The sequence below is a fragment of the Mesocricetus auratus genome, unplaced genomic scaffold (assembly GCF_017639785.1).
Source record: "Mesocricetus auratus isolate SY011 unplaced genomic scaffold, BCM_Maur_2.0 Super-Scaffold_6731, whole genome shotgun sequence".
Lineage (NCBI taxonomy): Eukaryota > Metazoa > Chordata > Mammalia > Rodentia > Cricetidae > Mesocricetus > Mesocricetus auratus.
In genome coordinates this window covers 3,501,911-3,526,221 of record NW_024429185.1, presented here as the reverse complement: position 1 = coordinate 3,526,221, position 24,311 = coordinate 3,501,911, and the positions used below count along the sequence as shown (strand labels likewise).

Sequence of the window (24,311 nt, the reverse complement as noted above, 5' to 3'; positions counted from 1 at the left end):
AAGACAGGAAGGCTGCAACTGATGGGAGCCTTCTTCTGTTAATGGAATTAGAACCAAAGCCTGCGTCCTGGCTACCCTACAACCATCTAGGCTCAGCTACTCATCCTTATTAAGTCAATTAGAAGAACTAAGTTATCAAGTTGTGATGTGCCCATTTATAAAACAGTCACTCTGGAGGCAATGTGGGAAGGTCTCTCTAATGTCCTAGGACAGCCTAGTCTATACAGTGAGTTCCAGGCCAGACAGGGAATCACAGTGAGGCTATTTGTTAATATAAGAAATAATAATAAACAAGAAAAAAGAAAACTACTAATAAAAATTGAAACATGATATTTATTCAGTATGACTAATTTGGAACAGTTATGAAGCTATAAGGTAATCAATCCATCCTTAGTTAGAAGGCAAGAGATACGCACAACTGAGAAACCTCACAAAGCCATAAAATGAATTTTTCTCATCCCCAAATCACTCCCAATTCTCAGCTTTCTCTGGAGCAAGGTATTCAGATCAGGAGTAAATGTTTCTTCAGCAGAGAAGTTTTCTTCTGAAGGACTCAGTCTTTGCCCAGAATGAGATTCCCAGGAAATCAGAATGTCATGGGGTGCACTATTTCACTAGCCACTGGGAGAGAGATAAATGTCTCTTTAGAATATCCTTATTCCTACCAGGCAGGCAGGTTACAGGGATGACCAGGTAGCGACAGAAGAGCTAATGCCTATGTGGAGACCACCAAGTGGGAGCCTGCAGAGTGCTGTCTCTGACAGCCACAAGTAGTTGCCAAAATAAGGTAAGAGTGGAAGACTTGGAGGGTGCAAAGCAATCATACCCAGGCAATTTTACACCTACGTGAGCTATTTCATCTTATTGAAGAGAAGTGTGATATCTAAAAGGGTTATCTTATTGTTTAAATTCATAAGGATTTTCTCCATGAGTTTACAGGTGCAAACAAAATAAAGAGGGACATCGTAACACTTGAATACCGTTGACACTTGCCAGATCTTTTTTCTCCAGAATGATCTTGTGTAACTGAACCTGCGTGTGTTGGATAAAGATCTTACTAAATCCATTACAGTCAGTTTCCCTTTGTTGTGAGTCCTTTCAGGTTCTCAAACACCAATATGATGTGCAAAAGCTTTAACAGACTGATTACACATGAAAGGTTTTTCTCTTTTGTAGGACTACCATGAAGTGCAAAGACTTTACCACACTGGCTAGATGTTTAGGGTTTCTCTCCACTATGATTCTCTCTCATGACTTGGAAGACGACTGTTACATGCAAAGGTTTAACCACACTGCTTGTATTCATAGGGTGTCCTGCAGCATGTGTTCTTTTATGGATTTGAAGGCTACTATGATGTGCAAAGGTTTTACCACACTGAGTACATTCATAGGGTTTCTCTCCAGTATGTGTTCTTTTATGGATACGGAGATAATTATGATGTGCAAAGGTTTTATCACATTGATTACATGCATATGGTTTCTCTCCAGTATGTGTTTTTTTATGTATTTGGAGACTAGTGTGACGTGCAAAGGCTTTGCCACATTGAGTACATTCGTAGGGTTTCTCTCCAGTGTGTGTTCTTTCATGTATTCGGAGATAACTATGATATGCAAATGTTTTACCACATTCACTGCATTCATAGGGTTTCTCTCCAGAGTGTATTCTTTTATGCATCCGGAGATAACTCTTATGTGCAAAGGCTTTACCACACTGATTACATTTGCAGGCTTTCTCTTCAGAATGTGTTCTTTTATGCATTCGGAGATGTCTGTTATGTGCAAAGGTTTTACCACATTGAGTGCATTCATAGGGTTTTTCTCCAGTATGATTTTTTTCACGATGCTGAAGAGTATAGAAATGTGCATAGGCTTCCTCATGTTGAAGACATTCATAGGGATTCTCTCCAGTATGGAGTCTTTCATGCCTTTGAAGGTGACTGTGACGTGCAAAGCCTTCACCACATTCATTACATTTGTAGGGTTTCTCTCCAGTATGTGTTCTTTTATGAACTCGGAGACTATTGTGCTGTGAAAAGGCTTTCCCACACTGATAACATACATAAGGTTTTTCTCCAGTATGTGTTCTTATATGTATTTGGAGACTAGTAGGTTGTGAAAAGGCTTTATCACATTGATTACATCTGTAGGGTTTCTCTCCAGTATGTGTTATTTTATGTCTTCGGAGACTACTGAGATGTGCAAAGGCTTTCCCACACTGCTTACATTCACAGGGCTTCTCTCCAGTGTGTGTTCTCTTATGTATCCGAAGATAACTGTGATGTGCAAAGGCTTTCCCACACTGACTACATTGATTGCGTTTCTCTCCAGCAGGAATTCTTTCATGTCTTTGAAGATGACTGTCATACGCAAAGGCTTTATCACTTTGAGTATATTCACAGGGTTTCACTCCAGTATTTCTTTCATGCCTGCAAAGATAATTGACACATTTAAAAGCTTTAACAAATACACTACACACATGAATCTTTTTACCTGAATAAGTCAATTCTACAATTTTGTCTCATTGTAAACATGGATCATATCTAAGGTTTTATCATTTTGTTTACACTCACAATATTCCCCTTAATTAACGGTTGTTATCACTGTAGATACCTGTGATGGTAAGAGCCACATGGCTCCCATTTATAGCATCCTCTATATGTTTTTTCACATATTTGAAGAAAACTGGAAGAACTCAGAGTTTTATCACACTGCATTCATAAATTTTTCAATAGTGAACTACGATAAACAGAATAATTACTACATTTCTAATACTAGTAGGGCTTCTCAACAGTGTTATATCATTGATGTACTCCTAATGAAGCTGGAAAAAACAACGAATTGTAAACTTGTATGGCATTCAACAAGTCTACTCAAAATGGGGACTATTACATATTATTCCGAGAGACAGAATAATAATACATATTAATATTACATATTATAATACATATTAATATTGCATAATATTAACATTACATAATAATACATATTAATAATATGTAATAATAATATTACATATTATTCCTTCTTTCCATGCTCAGTTGGCTTGTATTGAGTGACGTATGAACTACCTAATAAAGGAAGAATAGCCAATAAAAGGTTTCCACATTACATTCACACCATTTGTCTTTTGGTTCCTCATAGACCTGTGTATAGTATAGAGGTTAAGGTTTCTCCACAACAATCTTCTTGAGTCTCATAGACTGCTCCTCTCACTAAACTTTGCAAAGTTCCAACAAGTATATGAATAACATCAACTTTACCATGAACTATTTACTTATTAGAAGATTTTGGATATATATTCATCAGGTATGCCTTTTGGAATATTTGAGTGGTATGAAATTAAATGGATTGGCATTTTACAGCATAGCTGCCAAGGGGCTATGATTCAAAAGGTGATATCTGTTAAGGCACTTTTTTCCCTTATCTTCTTTCATATAAGAATGCTTTTCAAATACAAATCATTTCCCTGACATTGAGATACATGGTTTTGTGAGAATTTCACAAGCATCACTACACTTAAGGCTGTGCTTATTTTACACTGTTGCTTTGCCTTAAAACTTTGAGTTCACATTAAAATTTCTTAAGAGTCACACTTGCACATGAAAATTACCTTCCATGTCTTCTAGAAATTTGACAATGTTCTTCAATCTTATGGTCTCCCAAATTGTAGCCTAAAATATAGAACCAGAAAATCTATGATATATTATATGAAATTATGCAAAATTTAAGCTATTATCGTCAGTGACCTTGACCTTAGAACTCTACTTGATGTATTCACCTCATTCTTCCTTTCTCAATCAAAATGCAGAAGAGCATCAATAACCAAAAGCAGTTGCTCCCTCACTTTAAAAAGTGAAGTAAAATTCACAATCTTACCTACAGCAGTGAGGTTCCTGTAGGTGTCCAGCATCACATCTTTGTAGAGATTCTTCTGGGAAGGATCCAGCAAAGCCCATTCTTCCCGAGTGAAGTCGACATGCACGTCATCATAGGTCACTGCACTCTAAATTACCCCATACATGTGTACAACAGAAAGCGTGACACAAACAGCACTGTAAATGCATAGTCTTTGACAACATATTCCTATAATTCTGATGCTCCCCACACTTACTCCATGGCACAGAATTTTGACTGCAATCACCAAGCCACTTTAGAAGGAAACTGAATAGAAGGCTCACCTCTGTCATCCTTGCTCCCTTTGAATGGGATACAACCTTGCAAGAGAAATGCTAATTAACAGACTTAAAGAGAGAAGCAGACAAATCAACAGTACTGAGTACACACCAGAGACACTGTATGAACAATTACTAACTACAGAAAAAGATGGACAAGCTGGGTGTAATGGGTCATGCCTTTAATCCCAACACTCAGGAGGCAGAAGGTATAGCTTATTGAGTTGGATGCCAGCATGGTCTAAGCAAAGAAACCCAGGACAGCAAGACGTACATACTAAGACTCTGTCATCTGCAAAAATCAATCAAACAAAAAGAGAGAGAACTCAGAGATTTTTAACTGAAGTTCCTAAAAGATTTATGGGATTTGTATTCATTTTCCAGAAACCTGAAGCACCCCAGTTCAAAGTGTAGCATTAATAAGATCTTATTAGAAGAGAGTACATGATTAAACAGTTACAAAAGGACAGATGAATCGGTAGCCATGTAAATGTTGTTCATAAATAAACAACAGGCAGGAGAGATGCCCAAGTAGCTCTTCCTGGAAAATGGATGGGTAGAGCCAGAGTTCCTGCAGATCCCCGCAGCAGGCTTGATTTTAGAATGTTAGCCTCTGGGCTTTGATCTCCCTTTTGTGATTGTCACTTTTTGTGTTAGCTACCTTTTGTTTGAAGTACATAAATCTTATCTTGAGTTCTTCCTAAAAGGTTCAATGCTGTGGGAAAATCTTTTTGTATACTGTGAAGATGTGTCTCTGCCAAGGTAACTTATTTGTCTAACAAAGAGCTGAACAGCCCACAGCTAGGCAGGAGGGGATAGATGGGACTTCCGGGCAGAGACAGGAACTCTAGGACAGAATCAAAGAGGTGGAGATTCACTAGCAAGATGTACAGTGTGGAGGAAAGGTAACAAGCCGCGTAGCAGAACATCGATTAATAGAAACGGATTAATTTGAGTTTTAAGAGCTAGCTGGGAACAAAGCTAAACTAAGGCCAAGCTTTCATAATTAATAAGAAGTCTTCTTGTCACTATTTGGAAGTTGGTGGTCCAAAGAAAGTCTGGCAATAGTTCAAAGTCTATGCAAACCTTGGTTGTAGAACTCAGAAAACTGAAAGATTCTGTGACTAAAAATTGCTTTGGCATTTGTCTTCTTTGTAGAGTTTCAAATAAGAGGTTTTGGTATGTGGAAATTGACTTCCAAATGTGTAAATTGTATAACAATTATAAAAAAAAGCCCTTTAAGAAGCAACAGGCAGTCAGTTCGCCAGGAGATGGCCCCCTGCCTGTGGCAAAAGTCAAAATTCATCCTTGAGTGATTCTTTTTCTTCCACGAACTGATATAAAACTGAACATCGGACTCGACTCTGGGTGCCCATATCACAAGGCTTGAAGCAAAGGGTGGATATGGCTGCTCAAAGACTGGAGGTAAAAAGTGTACTCTCAGGGTAAAAAACTTGGGAGCAACAAAATGGACAGTTGCTAAGACACCTGTTATCAGAAACATTAACTGCAAAATTATTACAAATATTAAAGATAAAAATAGAATGGATCCAGAGACAAAGAATAAATTAAGGAAAAAGTCCCTTCTCAGGAAAGAAAAGGAAATTATAAAATGAAATTTTCTTGATGGAAAAGGGAAGATTTTAAACAAAAAGGGATTTTCCTGATAGAAGGGAAAATGTTGAATCAATATCTAAAAATTAAAAGGCCCTATAAACAAAAAATAAATAAAAGAAGAAGGCCTCTTCCCAGTAGAAATGGAAGAAGGAAAAAGGTTGTTTCCAATAAAAGAAAAAAAAAAAACTGAAGATAGCTGGGACTCAGAGTTCTCTGACTCCATGCTACCTGTCTGACCGGTCAGCCAGGAGCCAGCCTGCCATTACAGAGTGTCTGCATCTCAATTCTAAAGAATGATGGGGGTGAGGGGGAGTTCCACTGCTGCAGCCTGAGCTGGCACAGCCTATCCAGAGGAAAATTCAATAAGAGTCAGGGCACAAAGTACTAAACCAATGTTGTTTGAATTTCCAGAGGTATTAGTCATTCACTGTATGGAGGATGTTCTCTTTTCTTGATCATCTAATTAATGTTTAAATGAATATTTAATTTTCATAGTAAATAAACAAAAGAGGAAAGTCCATGATTTTAAACTATATTATTTGGTATGCTCTTGTCTGTTTATCATTACTTTCTGGAAATTTTTGGTTAAACTCTATAAAAATGTAACGCCTGGGTTGTTAGCTTATTAAATACTAAGGCTACTATGACAAAAGCTTATAAAAACAATCTCTTACTGATAAAGAGGCTACAAAATTATTTTCTACTAAATAAAACACAGGTAAATTGTTTGTTCTACACTTTTAATAATTGATGAGTTGCATTAACATGTTACTTGGGACCTATAAAAATAAATTCTCTTTTTAAGATTTTATAAAAATACCCAATGGGTATTGTCTCAAGTTACCTCTTAAAATCCTATAGATATTGTTTTTAATGTTTTCATAGATGTCTTATAAAAAGAACTATGTAAATAAAAGCAGATGACAGACTTGCTCAATTGTTATTACTCAGATATTTTAAAGGTAAAGCAGCTCCAATATATAGGTTAGGAGTTTAGAAAAGAAAAGTATTTTGGCAAACTGTTATTAATGATGACAGCCCAAAGCTAAATTACAAGTAAAAGACACTGAGATTAAAAATTTTAGTCTACATGAAGCTGATGTATCTATAATTTCTCAACCAGTTTTTACAAGAAGTCTTCACTCAATTTTTAGGCATTAGAACATTATCTCAAGTGAAACAAAACAGAGTGGATTAAATGTATAGAACCTGAAGGACAAGTAGGGATATTAAAGCCATGTGTGGCTGGGATAGCCATGAATTTATGGGTAATGATGTATTACAACATTGAGGCACTCAAATTAGTAGTCCTACAATTTAAGAAACAGCTTATAAAATAATGTTAAAAATGGGATATGCTCTTGGAAAAGGTATTAGAAAGAATTATCAAGGAGAGTCACAGGCTATAGAGGTTGTCCAACAGCAGGACAAAACAGAAATTGGCTACTCAAACTTGGAGTAAGGGCCACTGCAGTAACCCAACTGCTCTGCCTTTATAAAACATCTAAGTAATAAGTCTGTGTGGGCACAGCAGGAGCCCTTGACTAAACATTTCAGGCACTTGAAAAACTAGTTTAAAAAGTTAGATGCTAAACACATTTGAGGAAACCACTAGTATTTGTAATAAAAAAAGAAATCTGGAATATAGAAATGTAAACTGATTTGAGAGCTATAAATAAAGTAATTCAACCTATGAGATCTTTACAGCCTGGAATTCCTTTACCTTACTTATTACCTATAGGTTGGCCTATTATAGTAATTGATTTGCAAGATTGTTTACTATCCCTTTATAAGAACAAGATAGAGAAATTTTTGCTTTTACAGTGCCTACTTATAATAATGTCTAGCCTGTAAAAAGACATAAATAGAAGGTCCTTCCTTAAGGAATCAGTCCAAATTTGTGTCAATATTTTCTGCACCAACTACGGGAAATAGCTCATAAACAATTTCCTCAATCTATTATTTACCATTACATGGATATTTTATTGGATGCTTCTGATACAGATACCTTAGAAAGAAGGTTTACTGTAGTACAAGAAATTTTAGCCTTTTGGAGATTACAAATTTCTCCTAAAAAAAAAAAAACTAAGAGGAGATGGAGATTCTCTTAGGCATTTAAGATTTAAATTAAATAAACAAAGAATCCAGCCACAAAAGGTACAGATTAGAAAATATCAATTGCACACTCTTAATGATTTTCAAAAATTATTGGGTGATATTAACTAGCTGCATCTTACCACTGGATTAACTACCTAAAAATTAAGTAATTTACTTTAAATTTTGCAGAGCGACTCAGACTTTAACAGTCCAAGGAAATTAATAGCTGAAGTAGAAAGGAAATTGGTCCAAGTAAAACAAGAATTACAAAATGCCTATGTGGACAGATCAGATCTCATAACTGAATGTATTTTAGCTGTTTTACCTTCTACCTATTCCCCTACTGGACAAAGAGAGGATAACATTTTAGAATGGATTTTCCTAGCTCACAAGCAGAGGAAAAAGCTAAAAGTCTATATAGAAAAGGTTTCTGAATTACTTATAAATGAAGAATAAGACTTCAACTATTGTCAGGAATAGATCCAGCTGAGATTGTAATAGCCTATACTAACGCTGAAATTATGCAATTGTGGATGATGTATGATGATTGGCAAAGACCTTGTAACAATTTCTTAGGAGATACTAATAACAAATATCCAGAAAGGATGCAACTTCAACTTACAAAAAAACTAAATGGATTCTTCCCTTCATAGTGACAAAAGCACTGGGGGGTGGGGGTGGAACTTACATTTTATATTGATGGAAATGAATTAGGAATGTCTGGGTATAAAGCAGGAAATGTAAGTAAAGCAACTCAAAGTCCGCATGCTTCAGTTAAAAAATCAGAGTAATATGCCATTCTAATAGTTTTATTAGATTTTAATGAATCTCTTAATATAATTATTGATTCTGAATATGCAGAAGGGTTATATTGCATATAGAAACTGATGAACTTATTCCTGATAATTCAGAATTAACTTTGCTGTTCATGCAACTGCAACAAGAAATCTGGAACAGAAATTGCATACTATGTATCACTCATATTTGGTCTCACACCAGGTTGCCTGGCCACCAATAAAAGGGAATGAAGAAATTGGTCAGTTATTGATAGAAAATGCATTGGAAGAATTTCATAAGAAACACAATGTTGATAGTAAAGGCTTAAAAAATATTTTGTATGCCGGGCGGTGGTGGCGCACGCCTTTAATCCCAGCACTCAGGAGGCAGAGGCAGAGGCAGAGGCAGGCGGATCTCTGTGAGTTCGAGGCCGGGCTGGACCGACAGCCTCCAAAACAATACAGAGAAACACTGTCTCGTAAAACCAAAAAAAAAAAATATTTTGTATTATCTGGCAACAAGCTAAGGAAATTATATATATATATATATATATAAAACTGCCTGCTTGTTCTTTGTATAATCAAGTTCCTTTACCTACAGGAAGTAATGCTAAAGGTACACCAAGAAGTGAAATTTGGCAAATGAATATATTTCATTTAGCAGTATCTGGAAAATTAAAATTTATTCATCATACCATTGATACATAATCTAGATTTCAATGGGCATCTGCTTTAAATTCTAAAAAAGCTGATTCTACAATTACACATTTCTTAGAGGCTGAAGCAGAAATATTAAACTACACAAATTTAGGGATGTCTTATGATATTTATTGAAAGAGAAATCACTTATGTGAAAAGCCAAGAAAGCTGAGAACCAAAGGTCCCTATGGTGCTCTCCAGGTCAAAACCGAAACCCAAACAGAGTCTCCTCCCCCTCACTCTATTTACCCAATACGTTCTATGTACCTGTGAACACACCCACATGGGAGTGGTCAGCGTTTACTGATACATAAAATCACTCCCTACAAGAGGCAATGGCTATAATGGGCATACCAATACAAATTAAAAGTTATAATGCCCCAGCTTATGTTTCTATTAAAATGAAACAATTTTATGCATGTTGCACAAAAACATATTACAAAGATACTGTATAATCCCACAAAACAAGCAACTATTAAAAGATCTAATCATACTCTAAAAGAAAAGCTTTTAAAACAAAAGGGGGATATGAGAATCCCCTGAGGATAGATTATATAGTGCTTTACTAACTTTAAACTTTTTAAATGCTAATGGAACAGGGACAATACCTGCTGAGAGGCATTGGATTGTGGACAAAATTGCTGAATTGAGTCAGCCGTGTATTATAAGGATGTTTTAACATCAGAATGGAAACCAGGGAAAGAGTTACAATGGAGTCGAGGGTATGCTTATGTTTCTGCAAGAGGCAAGAAGTTATGTATGGATACATTCAATAGAATCTTTGAATGCTACAAACCTGTTCCTTGCTATGCTATCTGTGGTAACTCTACAAGTAACAGAAGCAAACTATATATATTGGGCCTATGTTCTTAATCCTCCAATTAACACAGGAGTAAGTTGGGAAGATATGAATATACCTGTGGCAGTTAATGAATCTTCTTGGCTATCTAGTTCTTATGACAACCAAGGACCTATGGAGGGTAAGGAAATCATAAATTATATTGTGGGAGTATAAGAATTCCTATTTGTATGGGGAATGAAATTCAATGTGTAAATATAGCCTTTTAAGTGTGCTTACCTATAGTTAATACTGTCCAGGACTATCATGATAAGTTTACACGTTTCATGCACCTGGCTTTAGGGGACAGGTAATTAAAGCTGCTAGTCTCATAAATCTACCACTCTGGAGGTGTAGGTTACCACCAAGGAATCTGTCTGGGTACACTGGCAACGATATAAGAGTGAGAACCCTCAAGTGCTAATAAATATCTCCCATGGAGACATCATAGATTGGAGCCCTATGGCTTCCTCAAGGAAAGCATCCTCACTCAGAACTAAGACAGCACAGATGTAGTTCAAATGGAACTGCAGAAGTTATTTCTACTGCTAGTGAACGTAGTCAATGGCATGGAACTGAAATGCCAAGTTCTCTCTTCAGTTTGGCAATAATTCAGTTCAGACTAACTCACGGGAATTAGCAAGTGCCTCCCAACCCCCTGAAAGCCTGGCAAGGAAAGCTAAACATTAGATTAAATCAAAGTCAGCTCTTTATATAGCATGTGTACAATTACTTTGCTATTGAAGGGGCCTGTACAATGGCACCCTAATAATTATAGTGAACGCTACACTTTTCATTCCTGTGCTAATTCTAGTATGTCTTTAAATGTAACCTCTGAAAGTTTCTGCACTCTTAGAGCAAATCCAGCAGTTTGAATACCGGTGAGGTTGTCAAGCCCATGGCAACTGTGATGAGCCTAGTGTAAAAGCTCCCTGAGGGAATATTAAGAACTTGTCAAATAACTGGTTCTTGCTACAGTTGTGGAAAATATTCCATTGACCGCTACCGCTACAACAGCAGGACTGGTGCTTCATAAAGAAATTCAAAATGCTGAGTTCATCAGAGACTGGTATAGCATTCTACAAAACTTGGGACACAATGGAATAAAATAGTGAGGAAGTTAATGAAATAGCTGACATGAGACAAGCTGTTACACTGTTATACTATTGGGAAATATCAAGGAACAGATAAAATTAAAATGTGATTGGAATTTATATCCTACTGTATTACACCTTTAAGGTTCAATAGTAGCAAGTAAGACTGGAAAAGGCTAAGTTGCATTTAATGGCTCACCCTAATTCTTTTCAAACAATTTACCATTTACAGCAAGAAATTCCAGGTACTTTTGCAAAAAACGCTACCTGCTTTGACAGGAGCAGATGGTATGGAAAGTATTGCAGATACTTCCACCTTGTTCAACCGCATAAATCACCTAACAGACTTCTTGTTTTAGCAATTATCCATTTCCTAGCAATAATAACTTTATTGGCTTTAAAATGTATTTTGGCTTACTTGCATAAGATTGTAGAACAAAATGGTAGAGACAAGGCTGTATTTACTGTAAGGTTACAAAATCCCCAACATAATTGATTGCAGGAGATTCCACAAAGCATTGCAGCTGGCTTGACTGTGGAGTGTTAGCACCGGGCTTTGAGCTGCCTTTGTGACTGCTACCCTTCGTGTCCACTCCCTTCTATATGAAGTAAGTAAATCTTATCTGAGTGCTTCCTAAAAGGTTCAAAGCCTATGCGAAACTTGGCTGTAGAAGAACTCAGAAAGCCAAAAGGTTCTGTGACTGAGAAATGCTTTGGCATTTGTCTCCTTTGTACAGCTTCAGATAAGAGGTTTTGGTGTGCAGAAATTGACCGGCAAAGGTGTGTATTATGTAAAAATAAAAGTTTTTGTGAAGCAACATGCAGCCACTTCACCAGAAGCTGGATTTCCTGCCTGCAGCAAAAGCCAAAATTCATACTTTTTCTTCCTCTGAACACTACAAGTGGGCTCAATTGTCAGTACTTACATGGGAACTCAACTATTCGTTACTCCAAGTTCAGGAGTTTTGAGACCGTCTTCTGACTACTATGAGGACAAGACACACGTGGTACATGCCCATGCATACAGGCAAAATGCTCATGTTCGTCTAAAATACTTTCAAAGCATAAAGAACACGTATGAAGAATGTGACACCTGCAATCCAATGACTCAGAAGGCTCAGGCAGTACTAATGCCAGGATTACCGCTATCCGGGGAAACGGAATGATACCCTTCGCCAAATTCCCCAATTCAAGATGTGGGTGAAGATCACCACAGCAGCATGTGCTTGATGTGTACAAAAACCTCCATTGCAGGCCCATCAGCAAGCAATGTGAAAACAAGAAGAGCCAGGCATGTTGGCCCACATTTAATCCCAGGACTTACGAGCCAGAGTCAGGTGGAACCCCAAGTTGAAGGCCAGCATGGTCTACATCCCTACATAGAGGACAATCAGGACTACCCAGAGAAAACGTGTCTTCAAAATCAAAAACAAAACCAAACAAAAAATATAAAAACAGCAGGGCAGCAAAATGGTTTAGCATTGAATAGCAATACATCTAATGTATCTCCTTTGTGATCTAGGGATGGAGGCTAAAATGGTGGAAAAGACATACGGAACAAGAAGGACATAGTAACACAAAGAACAGGAAATGGGTTCCTACAAATTTTTCTATAAGAACCACCAAAGAAAGTAGCCAAAGGGAGACAAGTGTTCAAATACGTCACCCTTCCTGGGAGGCTTTTCATTCAATCGACTGCATTCTGATCCAGGTCACTAGAGGCTCATGGTCATCCCATAGTGAGATTCTGTTTAGTCTAACTTCAGTGATCCTCTTAGTCTGCAACAGTCCCTACACTGTTCCAATGTCCAAAGTCTCTTGTGACACTCAATGCAATCTCTTGACGGTGACATCTTGTAACATCAGAAAACAAGTTACATCTTTCCAACATGCAATGGCAAAGAATACCCATTCCCATTCCAAACTACAGGAATGGGGAGAGTGTGAGGGAAGACTGGACCAAAGCAAGACTGAAAGCCAGCAGGGCAAACAACATATCCTGTACCTCTGTGTCACACATGGAGGCCTTCAGTAGCGAAGGGTTTAGATGGCCCTATCTCTGCAACTTTTCATGCATCTGTGTCTTGGTTACTCCCACTCCCTATACGGAGCTTTCTGTAACAGGTGTCTCATAGCTTAGGAATCTCAACATCTTGTGATCTCAAACTGCAACCCAAGCTTCATCTTTATACCTTCATGCAATGAATTCTCAGCATCACCGAGTTCACTGGGACTTTGCCTTTGCCTATAATAGTGCTGAACTGAAACTACAGGCAAAGAACCCATGACCTTAACTTTTGCATCTTTCTTGTTGCCACTTCTAAATTAGGATGGACCACACTATAGTTGAATCACAGTTGCAGCAGGGTCTGTATGATGTTGTTTCCTGGGGCTGGGAATCACTTTGCCTATTCCTTCCATTCTTTGAAGTCTTGGAGGATAGGATGTTACCATTAAGGCACTTTGCTAGGCTTCCACTGTAGTGCAAGGGTCTTCTTACTGGTGATAATCTCCTAGAAAATTCCTGCCTCCGTTTCAGCATGTGACTGACACCTGAAACTACCTAGAACCATTTTCTCTACAACCCACAGATTATTCACTTATTTCTGCCCCACTTTTGCTTTTTTCCACCCTAGTCATCAGCAATAACCAGACAACAGACTCGATATTCTAAGAAATCAGCCCATTAGTTTTTAATTCTGCCATGCTCAACTTCTCAGGGCATGAGCAGAGTAAAAATGATTCAGGACCAAATTATTACAGAGTGACTTCTTGTTTAATTTCTCATGGTGTCTATTTCACTAAAATCCTATGACCTTGACCTCCTTTGTCTGTATTACTCTCAACATTCCCATCTTTTTGGTCATCATGGGATCCACAAGGTTACACAGTAGATCAGTCGACATTTACAAGGCCAACCCACCAAAGAGTTATACATATGATGGAGGATAAATTCACACAGGCATGGCCTGTGAAAAATACTGCCTTTTGGATAGCTGGCTGTTTCTAACTGCAAATTCTCTTGTGTGATAACATGTTTCCCTTCTAACTCAGCCTTGGGACCAAATCCTAAGCAGTGTACTCATATGTTGGGCACAATTACTCCTATGTCCTGATAGCAGGATGACTTTCCCCCAAACTGTGTAATTCTGGCAAATAAGACAGCTAAACCTTTTGTCCCACACTACTATAAGAAAACTTGGAACCCTCTTCATATAATTAACCCCCTGACAGGATGATTTGGCCAGCAGGGCCTTCACAGATAATGCTCAAGGACAGAGTGGCATTGCAATTTGCAGTATCAAAGCCTTCTTGAGTAGTACCCTGAATTCACCCCTGCCTGTCACTACAGTAAACGCCGCTCTCTCCTGCCCCAGTCAGGAAGGCTATTAACAATACTTCCTATACACTTTCACCTCAGTTTATTGATACTAGATTTTAGCTTAGGGGACTTAGGGCACTGTTTTAGCCCTAAGATCTATGTAACTAACAGACAGAGGTTATTAAACACCTTAACATCTCTGGAAAAAGCAAGCATTCTCACATAATCTCCGTGAGAAGTGGGTGCCAGCAGGGGCCAGTATGGCTGGTCAGGCCCCACATTTTGCACAATGGATTACAGGCCCTTTCCTTTGCACTAACCACATAGGGTAGAAGACGCTATCTTTAGACTACTTAAAAGGATTTTATTGCCAGTTTACACTTGGTGAATGTGCTGATCTGAATCTGCGCTGTATGTTTCCTCCAGCCTTACACAGGTAGCTATGGTTACTCACTGTTTGCAGCAAGTTTGCTGTGCCTCATTTTAGTCACCTTTATTAATCATAGACTTTTAGCTTATATACTTAACCACACTGTTAAAATGTAGAATAGTGCATGCATTCCCTTTTACCTCCTTAGATTTTCCTCCATTCAGACTTTACTTTTTATGACCCCCTTTCACTTTAAGAGATAAGTCAGAACTTTTTACTACTGCACCTGCCTCCTTCCTGAGCCATAAAAAAATGCTGACAAGTTTCTGCTTTGTTTGATTCTTATCTGTCCATGAGAAATGCTTTTGTGATCCTGAGAAAATAAAACAGCTTTATAACCTTTCTATTACCAAAGAATTACTGAGAGAGTGTGCGCGTGCGTGCGTGCGTGCGTGTGTGTGTGTGTGTGTGTGTGTGTGTGTGTGTAAAAGCTATAGACTTTTGGTGCCTGAGACAAGAATAAAGAACATGACCCAAACAGCACATGTGTGAGTACATTCTGTTCCTCTTACATAGGAAATTTTCCACGTCCTTTCACTATGGCAACCTACCCGAACCCTGGGAGGAAGTCAGCAGAGCTGGATATGGTCCTACAAGAATAGACAATTAAACTCTTCGTACAGCTTTCTATGGCTTTGCCATCTAAAGTCCCAGTATCTTCCACGTTCCTCCAAAAGACAACATTCCCAGGTTCTGTCCAGGAACAAAATCACTTTGTTGTAGCATCCTTTTTTCTATTTTGCTTCTCTGCTTGATGATTAAATCCTCTAACCAAAACCACACTCTATCATTGTGGGAGCTTAGGATAGAAAATCAAGTTAGAAAATGAAGGCGAAAACCATGGGCAAACATTGTCTCCTGCCTTTCTCTCTCACTTGGTCACTGTCTCATGCTCAGCTAGTTCTCATATCCAGCCCAGGCCCACTTGCTTAAGGACACTGATACCCTCAGCAGAACAGCCTTCCCATATCAATCATAAATCAACCGATTTCTCACAGACACAGCAACTAGTCATTGTGATGGGGCCACACCCTCAGCTAAGGCTCACTCAAACTGTAGGCTCTCAGATATTGACAACTGAACCTTATTAGGACACAGATAATAATATATGAGAAAGTTAAAAAAAAAACCAAACCAACGTGTTAACTATATTATAACTTAAAAAAAACAACACACACACACACACACACATTTTTTTCCTGTGAGTTCAAGGCCAGCCTGGTCTACAGAACTATATTTTAACTTAAAGTAGCAAAAGCTCAAACACTGACAATTTCAACACCTGGAAAAGATGGATGTGCTAAGAAATGATGAGGGGGACCTTCAGCATCAAGAAGAAAACTAAAACTTTTTCTCCACAGAAGGCCCCAAATCAACAAAAACTCAAGGAACCCATAAAATAATATAGTAAAATCTCTGAAAAAAAATCGGTGAAGATCCATCAAATATTTTCCAGAAAAACAATATAACTAGACTATAACAAATTCACACAACATAGATACCACCACTAATAAAAGGAGATGCAAAAACAGACCTACAAATGTAGCACACTTCCTTAAACAAGAAATATAAGATTCTAACCACAATAAAAATAAAATCAAAATCACTGGCCAGCACTCACCCTGTGCACTTGGGAGGACTGTCCCACCAAACTGGAAAGATTTACTTGAAGCACTCTGACATTTCAACATTGTAGAAAATAGTACTGACTATTAAAAAAGTATCTCATTCCCTTATGCTAAAGCCAGGGTGTCTGTTAGGATCACACATAATCAACCCAAACCCAGATGCCTCATGCCAGCTTATACACATAATGATAACAGCCAAGGCAATAAGTCACCAAGAGAGCCCTGCTATCCTACCACAGCAGGTCCTGAATACTACAACACAGCTGAAGCACTAGAAAAAGAACTTAAAACCAACTCTATGAAGGTGATTGAGGTCTTAAAGAGAAAATGAAAAAAGATGCCTTCAGGAAATTCAGGAAAACACAAAACCAAGAAATCCCTTAAATAAAGACAAGAAAAAACACACAATTGAAAGAAAAGCTAACTACACAATAGAGATAATAAAGAAAACACGAACTGAGGGAGTTCTGGAAATGAAAACTTTAGGACTACAAAGACGAACTGCAGAGACAAGCTTCACCAACAGTACACAGATACGGAAGATGGAAGACTGAATCTCAGGCACTGAAGATGTAATAGAAGAAACCGATACATCAGTAAAAGAAAATGTTAAATCTAAAAAAATTCATACAGAAAATCTGGGAAACTATGGAGAAGAGTACCAGCTCAAAGGTCCAGAAAATATTTTCAACAAAATCATAGAAGAAAGTTTTCCTAACCTAAAGAAGTATGAAAGTACCAGAAGCATACAAAACACCAAACATATCGAACCAGAAAAGATTCTTGCCACATAAATAATTAAAACACTGAACACAGAGAACAAAGGATTAAAACCTGCAAAGGAAAAAGACCAAGTAACATAGAAAGGCAGACCTGTGAGAATTACACCCGACTTCTCGATGGAGACTCTAAAAGCCAGAAGGGTATTGGATACATGTCCTGGAGACTCCAAGAAACCACAGATTACTATACCCAGAAAATTTTCATTTCACCCTTAATGAAGAAAATAAGATACTCCATGATAAAGTCAAATGTTAGTAACATCTATCTACAAATCCAGCACTAAGGAAGGTACTAGAAGAAAAAATCCAACCCAAGGAGGTTAACAACACAGGAAAACAAGGAAATATTCTCATGTCAGCAAAACCAAAATAAGGGAAATACACACAAACACAAATCCTCACATACACACACACTAACAAAAACAACAACAAAACAGCAGGAATTAACAATCATTGTTTATTGGTATCTCTCAATGTCAATGGCCTCAATTCCCAAATAAAAGATGCAGAGTAACAGAATGGATGCAAAAACAGGATCCATCCTTAGACTGTATACAACAAACACGGTTCAACATCAAGGGTAGACAACAACACGGTAAAGGGCTAGAAAAAAACATTTGAAGGAAATGAAATGAAGAAGCAAGCAGGTGTAGTCATTTTAATATCTTTAAAAAAAAACAGAATTCAAACAAAACTTAACCACAAGAGATGGAAAAGACACTACATATTCATCAAAGGGAACCAAGATAACATTTCATAGATTCCATAACATCTATGCCACAAATCCAAGGTCGCCACCTTTGTAAAAAAAATTACTTCTGCATCTAAAATGATACATTGACCCTCACATACTGTTTGTGAGAGACTTCAATACCCACTTTCACCAATGGACAGGTCCTTAAGACAAAAATTAAACAGAGAAATGCTGGGATCTAACTGACATTATAAACCAAATGAAATTAACTGATATGTACAAAACATTCCACCTAAACATAAAAAAAGTATATTCTCAGCACCTCATGAAATTTTCCCCCAAAATGATGACATACTCAAACACACTGCAAGTCCCAACACATAAGAGAAAATTAAAATAAAATAATCAACAGCATCCTTAGCAGAAAACAATGGATTAAAACTAGACAAAAACAACAGAAAGCTTACAAATTCATGGAAACTGAACAATTCTCTACTGAATGGCTATGAGGATGACAGTGATAAAGAAATTAAAGACTTTCTAGAAGTCAATGATATTGAATACACAACATACCCAAACTTATGGGACACAATGAGAGTGGTGCTAACAGGAAACCTGATAGCACTCATGGCCTACATTACAAAAGGGGGAGGACTGGAGAGATGGCTCAGACGTTAAGAGCACTGGCTGCTTTTCCAGCGGACCTGAGTTCAATTCCCAGCACTCACAGCCATCTGTAATGAGATCTGGTGCCCCCTCCTGGTGTGCATGCATACATGCTGACAGAAGACTGTACATAATAAATAAATCTTTAAAAGGGGGGAGGATTTCACACTTGCAACTTAACAGCACACCTACCTGAAAGCTATACAACAAAAACAATGTTGGTAAACTGTTTCATGTGGGAGAAACGAAGAAAGAAACACTGGGGGATGTAATGGAGCCTTACAGGAGCAAGGGGTCGCCTCAGTGGACTGAACACTAAGCAGCCTTGCAGAAGCGTTTTTATTGACTGCTACACAAATAGTAATGTTAGCAAATCAGTCTTCACATCCCAGAACCTTTGATCTAATCTAGGAGTTGTCTGAAGGAATACAATACCCAAGCAATTCTCAGCCATTAGAAGACTTCCTGATTAGCCAGAAATGTCTTATGGCTGAAGTCATGCAAAGGCTCTGAAGCTCCTACAGGAAAAACAACTCCATAAATGTCAGATAACAATTACTGACCATTTACAAAACAATACTTCAAAACCTAGTTTGCACCAGATACATTGGCTCTGCTATAAAGTAAGCAAACCAGAAAGGTGTAGACAGCAAGGACTATCCAATTGAGGACTAAAATTAACAAAATAGGAACAAAGAGAACACTACAAAGAATGAAGTACAGAGTTTGTTCTTTGAGAAAAAAAATCAATAAGATAGACAAACTCTTATCCAAACTAAGAGACAGAGAAAATATCCAAATTAATAAGATCAGAAATGAAAAGGTGGGTATAACAGACAGTTGTTATATCCCTGACTTTCCAGCTACTGGTCTCTTCTACACAGCCCCATGCTCTGGAGCTCTCTCTGGAAATGGAGTTCTTCAGAAACGTGGGCTCCGACTCTGTGGCTCCTGCCTCTTGCACCCTTGTGGTTTCAGGAAAACCCTGCCCCACTGATGTCCACACACACAAGACAATGTACAAGAATAATTTTTTTTAATATTTTATTTATTTACTGTGTATACAGCCTTCTGCCTGCATGCCAGCAGAGGGCACCAGATCTCATTCAAGGTGGTTGTGAGCCACCATGTGGTTGCCGGGAATTGAACTCAGGACCTCTGGAAGAACAGTCAGTGTTCTTAACCGCTGGGCCACCACTCCAGCCCCCAAAAATAATTTAAAGTCTGCTTCCTGCCACCTGGATTAGGGCACAAGATGTGGAATCTGCCCTCTCCACCAAAGCAACACTACACACACACCCGAAAACCCCTGCAGCTCAGAAACACCTTTTGTCCTCTGGAACAGAATTTCCCGATTGAGTACTGCTGAAGGATGATCCCATCATCTCTCTTCTACCAGTGTCTAAGCTATTTGTAAAGTTATCACACAAAACTGAATGGGGAAATGCAACATTCAGAACTCCTAGAAAGTAGACCTTCACCCAATCTGTCTTCCCACTGCACATTAAAAGTAATACCTGTGTGTGGACACTGGACAGTGGTGCTACAAATATCACTGGTTCCCATCCCTAAGGAATCCACATTCAGGGAGGCTCAGAAGCCAAGGGCTACTGTCCAACATGGACCAACAGAACCACAGTATGGTTCACAGTTTACTCTAGTCAGAGATTGAACTCAGCTATTCCTGGCCTGGGGTCCACATACACCATGGCATGGCTTGGGGTCTCCCTCACATCTCCCTAGAGCAGAACCAAAGAAGAATCCTGGAAAGAAACTCCTACTGGTGCTCTTGATTGCTAAATCTTCCCAGGGTCCTTCAATAGCTAGGGCCACCCATCTGGGCCTCAGGATAGCTGCAGCTCCCCTACTGGGTGAGCAGAGATCAAATGACTCAGATAGCACAGGCCTTCCCAGTTCTGGCCACCCACACCTGAATTCAGGGCCCTAGCCTGGGAAATCTGTAGTTTAGCAGAATCTCCCATTCTCCAAGAGCACTTCCTGTTCCTCTTCCAAGGCAGAGGGTCCTCTGTGTGCACATTCCTTTACACACTCAATGTCTAGTGCAGCCAACCCTTGCTTCATAGCTGGGAAGTCCTGCAGCCAAAAATAGGTCACACTTAAACAGTAACTCTTGTTAAAGCAAAAAGAAGTCATAAATTAAAAAACAATGAGGGTCTATGGGAGGACTTGGAGGCAGGAAAGATATAGTGGAAATGATGTAACTATAATCCTTAAAAATCATGACAGAAGGTTGAAACAGGCTTTATGGTCATGTGCTTCAAAGACTAGGGGTTTGTATTAGAGCACACCAAGTACTACTCATGCTACTCCTCTCAGGAAAACACAGTCCTGTCAGGCAGGGCCATGCCATTATACCCAGACCTTCTATTTTGCTTGAACTAAAGTACTGTAATTTGTTTCGCAAGAACTTCAGTTCTTATGAAGAGTCATAATTGCCTGATCTGTGGACCAGAGAAACGGCCAGTCAGGACACTTCTCAATCACCTAAAATTGATTACCTCACTACTCATTCATTGCCAACTACTGTCACAACAGGAAAGTTCTCACCCTCCTTGCCCATCCCTTTCTGTGCTGTGACTTCACCCACTTTAGTTGGCCAGTGAACTCAGTTCTTACACATGTCCCACAGAATTTATGTTCCCAATAAAAGCCAGGGAGTTGGAGGACACTCATTAACCTGCATATTTTTCCTTCTCACTGACAAGTCAAGGCCCAGCATAAGCAGTTGCAGGACTGTCTTCCCAGCACTGGGCAGCAGAGGCAGAATTAGTTGTTCAAAGCAATTCTCAATTACATAGTGTGAGGCAAGCCTGAGCAACATAAGACATTGATCTAAACCAGTGGTTCTCAATCTTTCTAAAGCTGTGACCCTTTAATACAGTTCTTCATGTTCTGGTGACTATCCCCCCACAGTTACAAAATTATTTTCAGTGCTACTTCATAATTATTCTTTTGCTACTGTTATGAATTGTAATATAAATATCTGAGTTTTCTGATAAGTCTTGGATGACCTCCATGATATGGCTGTTTGACACCCCCCCCAAAGGAAGTCTCAATTTCACAGGTTGAGGACCACCGCTCAAAACTGAATAAATAGCACTAAATAGAGTGAAATTCCTAATGACAAAGAACATAGGAAAAGGGAAACAAATAGAGATTAGACAAATAATTCATTTAAAGAAAATGAAATTTTTAAAAATGGTATCAATAATTGGTTTTTTAAAATGATAAAAATAACTGCAAGAACACTTAGCTATACTGACTTTGAAACAACAGACTAGTCACTTCCCTGGTGGAGAGAACGACATTAATAAGACATTGTATGACTTTGTCCCATGTAAAGTGTTAGCTGCTGAGTGCTGTAAGTGACACAGATTTATAGCCAATGCCCTGTGTCTCAAGCCTCTAAACTGACTTAACTGTGTCTTCCAGGATTTCACATTTCTCCCTATGAAAACTGAATACTCAATTGTTCAAGCTACCCTCCCTAAACTGTATGCCCACCAATTCTGTCTGTCTTGTTCCACATGGAAGGAATTAACACATTCTGGGGAATTCCACAGAAAGTCACTCACCCTCCCCCATCAAGTCTTTCTTTATGACAGAGACCCCTGCAGCACAGTGCCTTAAACTTCAGTCACGGGGATCAAAGGTCAAAGCCCTGTGGTACTGCAGACAGGGTTCAAGTTCACCTCGATCAACAATGGAGAGCTTGACTCAAAACCACTTTTCTAAAGGACTAGAGATGCAGCTGTTCTAGAATTAATGCACCTTTACGGCACACCAGGACTTAATGTTGGCTGTGACCCTGCAATGGCCCCTTGAGCAGGAAGTCAGAGACCTATCTTTGATGGGGGAGGTCTCAGACTTGTGAATCAGGGTTGTCTCCTTTGTTATGGGAATGTAGTTTAACACCTGGATAATCCTGGGGAATAAACATTTACATCTTATCATACTAATCTCTAACAGGCAAGGTTTGCAAACTACTTATCTTTGGAATATTTGGGAGTCAGCCCTCCATTAGCTAAATTCTACTTTGTGACTTAATGTCCCCTAAGAACTGAGAACTCCTTACACCGCCAATTCTATTACCATCCATTCAACTCTTCGGCATCACAGTTTGGCAGTGAAGTGCTACTCTATGCTACTCTATGCCTGAGATACTGTTTACAAGTTCCACAAAATTAAATCCAGATGGATCCTAAACCTAAATGTTATAAATGCTAAAAGTGCCGGGCTTCTGGAACATACTAGAGAGCCCAGGGCTCTCCGGATTTGGTAAATCTGCCTTCCATAGCGACAATACAAGCACCAAAGGTGCTGGCATTTGACAGCGACGTCAACAACGAAGACACTTCCAAGCACAGTCTCGGGTCCCAATGCTCTGCGCAAACTCAGCCCGTGGAGTGAAGGTATTCAGAGGCTGCCGCCCGGCCCACAAGACCGGAAGGACCGGGCAGGACCACGCTGAACTCTGCGTCTGGCCGCTGACTCCCACCCAGCCAGGGGAGGAGCCACCGCACCCGCTCCGGTGGCTCAGCCGGCCGCTCCTCCCAGTCTGGGCACAGCGGCCCCTCACTCACCATTGTGCGGCTGCCGGACTTGCCCGCAGCTTAAGGCAGCGGAGAGGGGGGCGCGACACACGGGACGACTTCCGCCTTCCTCGGCACACCGGACGACTTCCGCCTTCTTTAGCAGAGGCTCAGCGCCAGAAGTCTGGTTCCCGGAAGAACCCTCCCATCTGGCTGGCCGGTCCTTTGGAGGCCCTGATTGGCTAATGAGGGCTGATTGACAGGAGTGCTTCTGGGGAGCCAGGGGACCTGAAGGCACACAGCACGGTGGTTCCCAGCCCTGGTTTCCACACCAAAGACTTATCCCAAACTGGTTACAGATTTCTGCCAATTACAACAGCAAATGTCTTAATGTAAACCAACAGGTTCAGTTTTAAAAGGAAGTGTACAAAATCAGGAGGCGGAGGAACACTGTTTCAGGAACGTTATAAACAAACATTATGAACAAAGACCACAGAAAACTGAAAGAGACTGGAAACCAGAGCCCCATATATGGAAAGAGTTGGATCTCAGGATCTGAATCAACACCCTCCCCAAAGGACCTGGCAACATATTATAGCCAGATGCCGCAAGCAAATTCCAGGTTTTAGGGGAGCTCTGCTTTTGCTCTATACAGCAGGGCATTATAGAAACCTTCCAAGGCCTAGGCAGGTTGCCAAACTCAGGGAGTCCTAGTTTCTCAAGTATTTTCTAGAAGTTCTGCATTTGGCATTTGACATTTAGGTGTAAAATCCCTTTGCAGTTTTTGTTTTGTTTTGTTTGACAGGGTTTCTCTGTGGCTTTGGAGCCTCTCCTGGAACTCACTCTGTAGGCCAGACTGGCCTTGGCCTCACAGAGATCCACCTGTCTCTGCCTTGACAGTGCTGGGATTAAAGGCGTGCACCACCACCTCCCAGCATACATT

At 39.3% G+C, this 24,311-nt stretch overlaps 1 protein-coding gene across 1 annotated transcript; it reads right to left on the bottom strand.

Annotated features, from left to right (window-relative positions):
* Positions 1-313: 313 nt before the first annotated feature.
* Positions 314-23,536, bottom strand: LOC101835217 (zinc finger protein 431-like). The gene is made up of 4 exons (XM_040742186.1): positions 23,420-23,536; positions 3,877-4,003; positions 3,611-3,671; positions 314-2,426 (listed from the first exon to the last, which is right to left on the bottom strand). The coding sequence occupies exons 1-4, from the start codon at positions 23,420-23,422 to the stop codon at positions 1,220-1,222; spliced, it is 1,398 nt and encodes a 465-aa protein (XP_040598120.1). The 5' UTR covers positions 23,423-23,536; the 3' UTR covers positions 314-1,219.
* Between the last annotated feature and the right edge of the window lie 775 nt (positions 23,537-24,311).

Excerpts from the sequence above, each read along its gene's own strand:
- LOC101835217 (XM_040742186.1), bottom strand. Across the intron at positions 3,672-3,876 it reads CAGGAACCTCACTGCTGTAG|GCTACAATTTGGGAGACCAT; the intron begins GTAAGATTGTGA and ends TCTATATTTTAG. Across the intron at positions 2,427-3,610 it reads ATTTCTAGAAGACATGGAAG|GCATGAAAGAAATACTGGAG; the intron begins GTAATTTTCATG and ends TTATCTTTGCAG.